This window comes from Protopterus annectens, chromosome 3.part0 (assembly GCF_019279795.1).
Source record: "Protopterus annectens isolate FY-2018-M chromosome 3.part0, PAN1.0, whole genome shotgun sequence".
Taxonomy (NCBI): domain Eukaryota; kingdom Metazoa; phylum Chordata; order Ceratodontiformes; family Protopteridae; genus Protopterus; species Protopterus annectens.
In genome coordinates this window covers 329,632,565-329,644,019 of record NC_056731.1, presented here as the reverse complement: position 1 = coordinate 329,644,019, position 11,455 = coordinate 329,632,565, and the positions used below count along the sequence as shown (strand labels likewise).

Below are 11,455 nucleotides of genomic sequence, written 5' to 3'. Positions count from 1 at the left end.
CATGTATGGCTTTTTGGAAAGGTGGGATTGTAGAGGCATTCTAGAAGCAGAAACTTGGTCTTCTATGCAAACTTCTGCAAAGCACTATAAAATTCCTTCTCCAGGTCTAGGGCAGGCTTTGTAGCACCATTCTCCAGGGTCTCCTGGACCCTTCTTTTCCTCCTCCTCCTCCTAGTTCTTCCAAACTATGGCAATCTACCCATAAATCTTAGGCTACTGCAGCAGCGACCATTCAAACATAATACTGTTACAGTAATCTACCCGACACAAATGTTTTCAAGGCCAATATTCAACTTTTAATTCAGTTTATTGGAAGTTGACATTAGTGACTTCATCCAGAAGTATTTTTGAAGTCTGCACTTTCTAGTCATCTTTATTTTTTATCACTTTCCACAAAAACAAGGTTACTTCATGAATCAGCTTGGCATTCATTTCTAGAGTAGCCAACTTAGGCAAGCTGAACTAGTTTATTCATCTATTGTTCTTAGTTCTCTGATGCAGGGATGTGATTTTGAATACCTTAGATCGCTGCGGCAGTTAAGATGCTGTACCATCGCGATGGACTCCTCGAAGACAGATGATTTTGTTTTTTTTTTTTGCAAATTGACAAAGTATTAGTAGAGTCTGTACTCAATTTATCTTTCATATGTTAGACCAGCTGCATTTTCACTTATGAAAAGTATTCAGATATCGTTCCTTGTACCCTGAAGGCCTGTTCTCACATTGTAGTCTTGTTAATAAATTGTTTCTCACTGTGGATTTGGATGAGGTCTTTGTTACTGTATCTTTGTCTAACCCTTGTCACATCTTTAACACTTACATGGTAGGGTTTGCTGTCGGGTCTAGAGAATGTTTTGGAGCTATGGTTCTGAAAGAATGTCTTATAAGACCCTCTGTCCAAGGCATTAGTCTGCTTGGTAATCCTGTTCTTTGTAAAGCTAAAACTAGGCTGTGATATTTAATGAGGGATTCACTGTAATGAGGCTTCCTTGTGTCATAAGATCAGATTGTAGAACAGCATCCCGCTGCCTCACACCCCAAGTGTGCTTAAACTTACAAGTGGAGTAGTGGCTTAGTAGCTTGTTTCTTAATTTGAATACTTCCCATAACTTTTTTTCTCCTTGTAGGTATTTGAATATTGTGTAATTTTCCAAAACAGACTGTTTTCTTTCCTTCCAGTAGTTTTCATTATAGGAAGTGGGAAAGCATTTTATAACAAACTGAGAAAATGCAAGAAAAATAGAAAATCTTGTGTTTTTATTTATTGCTTGCTGCTTGGGTAGGTGGGCTTGATCAGCCCATGCTTTAAGGCAGAAACAATATAATGCAATACAGTGGTACTCTTGTGTAATAACCATTAATTTATCTGTTGTAGGTGTGGTCACTGTAAACAGTTTGCACCAGAATATGAAAAAATTGCTAAAACATTGAAGGAAAATGATCCCCCTATACCAGTGGCTAAAGTTGATGCCACTGCAGAGACTGCAATAGCAAGCAGATTTGAAGTCGGTGGTTATCCCACAATTAAAATTCTGAAGAAGGGACAGCCAGTAGATTATGATGGTGCAAGAACAGAAGAAGGTATGTAGCATTAACATGTATTTAGCAGTAATTTAGATATTATATGTAAATACTCCAGCAGTTTTTTTTTTGTTACATTGTAAAGGTCGTGGAGGGGTTATTGTAATTCTCTATTAGCTGATGGATTGTTAGGAATTTATGATCTCAGAGTTAAGATTTTTTTCCTTTCACTTCCAGCGAAACTGCATTTTTCCTCTCGACAGACAGAAGGGTTTTGAATGATTAACTGATCTGAGCATATCTTTTTGTTGTAGGCATTTTACTTCTCTCATTGTAGTTTGTGTAATGATGGAGTAGATTTATATCTGGTATGTGTCATGTTTATCATAAATTTTATTTGCATTACAGCAATAGTCTCTAAAGTGAAAGAAGTGTCTCAGCCAGACTGGATACCACCTCCTGAAGCTACTTTGGTCCTTACAAAAGACAACTTTGATGATGTGGTGAATAATGCTGACATCATTCTTGTGGAATTCTATGCACCTTGGTAAAAATTTTTAATTGTCTTCAGTAATGTGTTTTATAGGCCTGTATGTTTCAGAAGACTGTATAGTTGTAGAATTCTTCGATGATTTGATTAAGGAAAAATATGCACTCAATTTGCACCAGAGGATAAAATGAAATCTAGATGGTGCCATCCTCCTAATTTGTTAGTTTAGTCCCTCAACCTTTTTGCAATATAGAGTGATCTTGGAGTTGGTATATTTAGTTACGGGGATGTAGGGAGCACAGCCTCCCACATCAGGGGGTGTGTGGGGGGGGGGGCAAAGCCTCCACTTGCTTTCTGTGTACAACTTTTTTTTTTTTTAGTTTGGCCAACAACATTGTTTCCCTGTGTGAAAACGGCTGTTCGTGATTTTCACAGTTATATGATGTGTAAATTCACTGAAGTTGATGTGGTGACATATTCAAGGCGAATGCAGTAAGCTTTACCTCATACAATGGTGAGAAGAAGCTTTGCGCCTCCTGTTTAAAATCTATACAAATGTTTAATGTAGTATGGATTGCTTTTCTATTCTTACAGGTTTGACCAAAGCAGGCTTTATAGAATTGAGCATTAACTTTGGAAAATAGGACAGGTTGTTATCGTTCTTCAGGAGTGATTTGATGATTACAGTTTTAATATGTGCTTTCCTCCTGACCCTAGTCTTCATCCAGACAGTATTTTTTTTAATATTCTGAAGTCACCTTGTATATGACCATTGCCCACTCCTGAGGTCTCCATTTTCCATGAGTTCTGTATATAATATCAGTACTTTAGGCTCCTTTGTGAAAGTATTTTATTTAGCTGTGTTTTTTTTTTCCGCAGTGAATTTTTTTAGTAGTTTAGCCAAGAATTTTCAGTCAGTAACTGTTTAAACTCTTGTTACTTTTTTCTTTTCAAAAAACTTATTTATCCGCACTGCAATTTAACAACCATGCTTGTGATAAATGGGACTACCACTAAATTTTGTTCCGTTTATTTTCCTGGTTTCTTCCCAGACCCTAGTGCTTTACTTGAAATTCTGAATATTATAAGGGAGTTGGGTGTATGCTATAAAGGTCAGTTCTTCGTCCATACCTTTTTGACCTATGCATGACTGACTTGCAGATGTTCATCGTGTTACACTGTTGCAGTCATTACTCTTGTGTTATCCTGCTGGCAGGCTACCCTCGGTCGGCCAGAATTCCAAAGTCTAGGTCCGGCATCGGTTGCCGTCGCCTCTTCCCTGAAGTCAGTGCGCCAGGGGTATAAAAGATGCAGCCGGCGCCATTTTCTTCAGTCTTTCTTGCCGCACGGTGCCCGAAGCAAAAGCAGTTCGCAAGTGCCGGTCGGCCTACTCCTGAGATTTTCAAATCCGAATTTCAGAACTGAAGTCTTCATTAAGCTAAGTACCCCGTTGGGGAAACTTTTTTTTCTTGCTCCAGACCGATTTCAGAAAAAGTTAACAATTGTATTTCTTGTGGGAAGCAAATACCTCCTAAGGATTTTCACTCTTACTGTATTCCTTGCCTAGGCCCTGATCACAATGTTGCTAGCTGTCTGTTTTGTGCTAGATTTAACCAACGCACTATCAAGCGTCGGTTTGATTTTGCATTTCAGTACTTTGGCAAAAGATTTAATTATATAATGCCGTTAGACCAGCCAACAACCGGAATTTACAAAAAAACGCAAGGACAAGGAAAAGAATGCATTCCGAGGTCCAAAACCGACTACTAAACCTCTGCTTGGCCATTTGCCGGTTTGCCGTTCTCAGTGAGGCGCTTTCGCAGCCCCTGGCGCCTGCTACCTCAGAGCCACAGGCCGTTTCCGATTCCCACGTGGACCCAACTGGGCCTCTGAAAACTCAAGGTATTGGACACTCGGAAATCATTCCCTCAGATGGGTCCAGAGCCACTGAGCAGGTATTGGCTTCTGAGGGTGTCTTCAGACCTACACAAATATATATTAAGCCATCTTCAGCTTCAAAGACTAAAGCAGCTCTAAAGACAAAGAAACAAGTACAGCATTCTCCTTCTCAGACTTCCATTCCTAAAAAAACAGATGCTCAAAATGGCCGAAGACCTAATTAGTTTGATCAGGGGCTCCCATCCCCCTCCTGATAAGAGGCCTAGGCAAGAGAATGAGTATGATTCTTCTAATCAGGTTTCTATTTTCTCTGATTCCTCTTCTGAACAGGATTAATCCATGCTTCCCTATGAGGATTCTGATGCTGAAGAATCCATTCCTTCAGCCTCTCCTCCTGAGGATTATTCTTTTGGGGAAACCCTGCATACCATGAGGGAGCATTTCCACTGGGAGAGCCAAGATTATTCTGAATCTAAGAAAAGGCTCAGAGACTTTCTGCTACTTCCTCAGCACAGACCCCCTTGCTATCCCACCTGTCCTGGATATTGTAGATGATGTATTTTCAGAGTCCGGCCTATCCCCTGACTCTTTACCCCCTGCACCTGCTAAGCCAGACAGGTACTACAGGGTCTCGGATTCTCATAAATTTCTATATTAAAAACCCCGCTGCTGACCCAGAAACTATATCTCAGGGTCCCAAAGGGGTTAAAGCTTCCACTGCAAAAAACCCTGTCCCCTCTGACAGGGATTCTAGGGCTCTAGACAGATGGGGGAAAAAAGTCTACACTTCTGCTACCCTGGCTGTAAGGGCTTTAAATTGTCAGTTTCATATGTTTAAATATCAGCAATATTTAATGTCACTGCTTAAACAGAAATTGTTGACAAATACTGAAGGTTCAGAGAACAAAGAATTGCAGGATTTTATTGCATGCAACTGAACAAGTGGGAAAGCATACTTTGCAATGTGGCTATGATTCACTGGAGGCCTCTTGCAGGGCCGCTGTTACAGGTTCTGTTATTAGAAGGCATGCTTGGTTAAAGGAACAGAATCTGCCTGATCATGTTAAAGCAAAATTATTAGATGCACCATTACAGCATGAAACTTTGTTTGGTACTAAAGCAGAAGAGGTGTTTAAAAAAAATGGAGGATAAAGCAAAATCCATGCAGACAGTCAAGGATTTGTTACAGGTGCAGCCACCCAGGTTTAGCAGGAACTGGCCCACTAAAAATTGGTCCTTTCCAGTGTCAGACCACAAAGAGGCAGATACAGGCGTCCCAGAGGCAGATCTCAGCCCCAAGGCTCATACAGGCCTAAACAATGGGGTGCGCCTACCTCTAAAAGCGGAGAAGACAAATCACAACCTTACAGGAAACAGTCCCAATGACTTCCCTCTTCCAGATCCAAGCACTTTTCTTTTGGCAGTCCCCTTAGGGGGAAAACTAGCACTTTTTTCAACAAATTGGCAAATGGTTACCCAAGACAAATGGGTCCTGAACATAGTGTCCCAAGGCTACAGGTTCCATTTTCACACCCTACCAAGGTCAAAAGGTATGCCAGACCTGCCATACAATCAATGGGCAAAAACAAATTACAGCCCTCATGGACATGAGGGCCATTCAGCAAGTACGACAACAAGAGCAGGGGCAAGGATTTTACTCCAGACTTTTTCTAGTACCCAGAAAGGACAAAACCTGGAGACCAATACTGGTCCTGTCAGTTTTAAATACATTTCTGGAAGTTCCAAAATTCAAGATGTTGACTCTACAGCAGCTACTGCTCGTGCTGGGCAAGAAGGCTTGGCTCGTAACTTTGGACCTGAAAGAGGCATACCTGCATGTCCCAATCAGACAATCTTGCAGAAGATACCTCAGATTCATAGCTGGCTCAATGCATTACCAATTCTCTGCACTGCCCTTTGGCGTATCTGCTGCACCCAGGGTCTTCACAAAATGCCTGGCACCAGTAATGGCATTTTGCAGACAAAAAGGAATTCAGATATATCCCTACTTGGACGACTGCCTAATTCAGGCAGAGAACAAAGACATTCTTCTGAAGCATCTGGCGTTTGTAAAAAGATTACTAATTGGCCTAGGGTACACGGTAAACGAAAAGAAATCAAACCTAGTGCCCTCTCAAGAGATAATTTTCCTGGGTGCAAGCTTAAATACAACTACCCAGATGGCTTATCTCACGCCAGACAAACAAAAGCATCTGACTACTTCAAGAATTTGGCAACACAAACCCACTTATCTGCAAGGAAAATCCTGCAGGCCTTGGGTTTCATGGCATCTTGCATTCTACTAATTCCATATGCCAGACTGCATATGAGGAAACTACAATGGTACCTAAAAAGTGGTTGGACTCTGCATTGTCACAGCCTGGAGACAGTAATTGCACTCATTCCCTGCCTTCAACTGGAATTTCGATGGTGGGCAGAAGCCAGTCACCACAACAAGGGTCTTCCATTCAGTTTACCCACAGCCATACAGACACTGACAATGGATGCATCAGATTATGCCTGTGGAGCCCATATGGCAGGAAAATGTATTCAGGGCACATGGTCTGCAAACCAGATGCATTTTCACATCAATCAAAAAGAGATGCTAGCTGTTCAAAATGCCCTGACAGCTTTCAAGGACCTGCTTCATCCAGGACAGTTACTGATAAAGACAGACAACACTACGGTCATGTGGTACATAAACAAGCAGGGAGGTACACATTCCTACCCCCTATACAGACAAGCAGTGACCTTATGGACACAACATTGGCTTTCCAAATTCACCTGCAAGCACAATTCCTGCCAGGAAAAACAAATACTCTGGCAGACAAACTAAGCAGAAACCACATTGATCCCCACGAATGGAAACTGATTCCACAAGTCTTCAGCATGATAATAAGGAAATGGGGATTCCCAGACATAGATCTATTTGCCTACCCTCACAATTGCCAATTGCAGAGATTTTGTACAAGGACCTTAAATCTGGTAGCATGGCGGATAATGTAGCCATTCAGAACACTCCTCTTTCAAAAGCTGTTATGGATGTTATCTTGGAGGCCAGGAGGCCCAGTACCAGAAAATCTTATGCAGAAAAATGGAAGCGATTCTGTGCTTGGAACCAGGAACAAGGCATTGACACGTGTGTACCAAATATCCCTCAGATTTTACAATACCTAACTAAGATGCTGAACAAAGGCCTTTCCTTCTCATCAGTTCAGATTCATGCCTCTGCCATTTCAGCCCATTACAATATGGAACCACCTATCTTTTCTCATCCTTTAATAAGGCAGTACCTCAGAGGGGCCAAAAACATTAGGCCTCCAAGGAGAGCACCAATTCCGGCCTGGGACCTCAATTATGTTTTTGAAAAACTCACACTGCCTCCTTTTCAGCCAGCATCAACAGCAGATGTAAAATTCTTATCCTGGAAAACAGCTCTGCTCCTAGCAATAACCTCTGCAAGACGGGTCTCAGAGTTACAAACACTCATGGCTGTGGAACCTTTCATAATTTTTCATCCAGACAGGGTTTCTCTGAGGACAAACCCGACATTTATGCCTAAGGTGGTGTCCAGTGTGGCCCTTAACCCAAACCATTCACTTGCCAACCTTTTATCCTAATCCACAGAACAAGGGTGAGAAACTTTTGCATTCTTTGGACATACACAGGCAGTTACGTTTCTACCTGGACAGAACTAAAAGTTTTCAGAAAGACTGAGCAACTTTTAGTGTCATATGCTGCAGGATCACAAGGAAAGGCTATCTCAAAACAGACTATTTCTAAATAGATAGGCCATTGCATCCGTTTCTGCTATTTTCAACATGCCAAATCAGTGCCTAAGGGCATTAGGCCTCATTCCACCAGAGCAGCAGCCACTTCAGCAGCCTTCCTCAGAGGAGTACCAACCAAAGATATCTTAGAGGCTGCAACTTGGAGTTCAGTGCACACCTTCACAAAGCACTACCACTTGCCTCTTTACTCTAAGTCCAGAGCAGGCTTTGCCACTGCAGTCCTGCAGGGCCTCATAGCCTCTCCTAATCCTATTTAGCCCAGCCACCCTTCCTCAGCTTTGGGATTCAACCCAAGAGTAATGACTGCAACAGTGAAACACGATGAACATAGTACAGTTGTGTACCTACCATAAATGTAGATGTTCGAGTGTATTCACTGTTGCAGTCCAGGTTACCCATCCACCATCCCCCTTCTCCTTGCTGGGACTTATCTGCACTTCTCTATCCTATACAACCTATTTGGTGTATTTGCTTGTAGATGAAGGAAATGTTATTTTTGTGCATGCATTTTTATTGGCATATTTTTCCGCCTACCAATTTGAGGGCACCTGACATCTGGGGCAAGAAAAACCGAAGAAAATGGCGTTGGCTGCATCTTTTATACCCCTGGAGCACTGACGTCAGGGAAGAGGCGACAGCAACTGACGCCGGACCTAGACTTTGGAATTCTGGCCGACCGAGGGTAGCCTGCCAGCAGGATAACCCGAGAGTAATGACTGCAACAGTGAATACTCTCTAACATCTACATTTATGGTAGGTACACAACTGTACTTTTCCAAATAGCATTATCTGCTGTGTTTACGCTTATGTTTTAAAATTTAGAGAAAATATTGCATGTGAAGAGGATAAGAACATTACAAGTTTAAGTGATTATATGGGCAGGTAATGTTAATGAAGTAATAACTTAATGAATGAATGATCATTTTGAGTGTAGGTTGCTTGATATGAGTTATAAAATGTCTGATTCTGCTATTTTAAAAGGATCTGGGTATACAAATTTAATAAAGCCCTAATGTATAAAGAGCATAATAACTTGCACTCTGATACTGTAAATAAAGTAGTAGATCAAGACAAATGATCCAGAAATAATGATTTTTACATTAGATTAAGTAAATTTAAGCTAGGCTATGTAGGAACATGTTAAGGGCTGCACACACACCAAAGCGTATAGAAGATGTGTCTAGGAATATGGAGAGAAGATTTACAAACGGTAATAAAAGGTTGAGAGGCATGAGCTACAAGGACTGCCTAAGGAGCTTAGGCCTCTTAAGTAGATGCAGCTGAGCAGTGACTTAATTTACATGTTGAAAACTAAAACGAGTAGTTTCCTGCAGGAGTGTCTGGGCTTGTGTAAGCACAGTGTGTACAGAAATCAGAGTACAGCTAGTGAGATATCTTCAGTCAGAATGTAGTTAGTCAAATTTGCAACCAAGCCTTAAAATTCTGATGGGTTGCAAAAATTCAAATCAACGTTAGATGATTACTTTGGTAAGTAATGTTTTTTTTGCTTAAATAGGCGTAAAGATCTTTGAGCCTGTATACATTCCGTATACTTGCATGTGTGTAAAAAATTTACTATGTTTACCAAAAATCAGAGGCTTTGTAGCATTAGTCTCTTAATAAAGAATGTGAAAAGAACGGAATGAAATCTGATAGGAAATGAAAGACATCCAGTGCATCTGAAGTGATTCTTTAATAATGCTTTAACTTAATTTACCAGATTTCTCATCACTTTAAGCTAAAAGGCAAAAAAGCAGTCTTTCACTATCACATTAATTAGATGATTTTATTTTGCAAAACAAGTTTAAGACTTTTAAAGCAAATCTGTGGTGGAAGTTAAAGTCTAGAAAGGAAAAATAGAAAAGGCTATATTCTTTTCACAAAACTGCTACATTTAAATGGTTTCTGAATCTCTGCTGCTACCTTTCTCAATCGGGTCTTTAGTGAAAGTACTAGCATCCATTGAGGCATTAGCGCTGGCTTCCCCTCCAGTTTATAGAATTGCTTTTCAGTGTGTATGTCTGTACACAGACTTGCACTTAAAAAATTAAGGGGCTAGTGGCTTTCCTGCAGCATTTCTCCCCTTGAGTCTGGCCCACCCGTCTAGATAAGGGAGTCTTTAGAATCTAACTGCCAGCAGATTTCAGATGTATATTGGTTCTTAAAATATTTTCCATGTTCTGTGCTGTAGAATTTTGCCTCTCTTAGGTTTGCTTTTGAGATGTACCAGTTTGCCAAAAAGAAAGGGTTTTATTCAGGGTCCTTTGTGTGGACAGTTGCCTGTAGCAGACCTGTCAAACTCTAATCAGAGAAGTTAGTGCTGAAGTCTACTTAACCCCTTCTTAATCAGCATTTTTTTTGTGGTTATTCTGGTAAAGGAAATTTTGTTTTCGTGTATTAATACATCACTACATTTTTCACAGAACATTTTGAGTTGTTGCCTGAGCCAGTTTCATTTAGTTATGAGCTTTTTTCTCTTCTCAGTCTCTGAAATATAGTGCACGTAGCTCCATTTGTTTGCTTAGTTAAGGGCTCTGTAAATCCAGACATTCCCATCCATGGACATAACCTGCTTGATAATGACTGGTTGATTCACACTTATACCACCACAGTGCTGCTTAGAGATTGTAGTCAGCTGAGATAAATGTTATCATTCACCTGTTATGAATTCAGTTCCAAGGTCTGTTTGGCAGCATTGTCTGCTTGAAGATAGAATCAGTGAGATAAATATTTATAAATGAGTAAAAGTTTGCTTCAGCTACCCCAGCAAAGACTCCAGCTTCTGGAATTCAAGTCTTCCTGTGAATTCATGCCTTCCTGTGACATTGTGGTACTAAACACATTTCCTATGAGAACAAGCTCTGTAGCTGTTAAAAAATATATATATTTGTAGAGTCAAAAACAGACCCATACTGGAGCACTTTCTAGTCCTCCTAACACTTGCCAAACTGCAGTATATGGCTTCCTAGTAATTCTTGGTCTGTGCCGGGGAATACATTCATATCCTCAACATTCTCACCATTTGTGCTTCAAATTGTGCTGGGGGGGGGCACTTTATAGCAGTTTTGGGAATTTCACTTTCCAAAATGACACTCTTCCATATAAATGTGAAAGAAATGCAAACTTCATTTTTAGCCGTAAAAGCAATGCAACAGAACCTACATCAAGAAGTCCTTCAGGTAAAAACTCAGCATAGTAGTAGCAATCGAAGACAAGTGTCTGTGGTTCAGATGGTTGCACACCCTGCCTCTGATGTTGGAAGGAGCAGAAGGCTGTGTCTTTTATCCCAGCACCAGGTAGTTAGGATTCATGTACCAGAACTGACATTGTGGTCTGAAGTGGTGCTGCTGTCCTTACGGTGCCATCCTTGGGATGAGACATTTACGTTTGTTAACCAGGTAGTCTGGTATGAGGACCCTTTTCAGCCACAGCCTGGGCCCAATGGGCAAATCCAAAATGCAGACAAAAGCATGTAGTTCTATAAAAGCAAAGCACATACAAAGTATTGTGTATTTTAACATGTCAAATGTTATTAAGAAGCAATGAAAAATGTTATAGGCATATCTTATAATCAGCTACACTATACATATAGTTCAGATGAATTGAGTGAAGTACATGTAAGCCAAATTTTCAAATATATAAAAAGCTGGCTCCAGTGAACTGAGTGGATATAAATTTTGCAGTGGTATATAAAAGTTTGAAAAAGAAGGGGGGATTATGATGAGGATATTGTAACAAATTTAAATGTTTACTC

At 40.6% G+C, this 11,455-nt stretch overlaps 1 protein-coding gene across 1 annotated transcript in view; it reads left to right on the top strand.

The window, feature by feature from the left end:
- Positions 1-558: 558 nt before the first annotated feature.
- The window catches only part of PDIA4 (protein disulfide isomerase family A member 4), a 255,470-nt gene continuing 244,573 nt past the window's right edge, over positions 559-11,455 (top strand). The window contains 3 exon segments of the mRNA XM_044065584.1: positions 559-611; positions 1,376-1,581; positions 1,930-2,068. Of these exon segments, the coding sequence (XP_043921519.1) occupies positions 559-611; positions 1,376-1,581; positions 1,930-2,068 (398 nt within the window).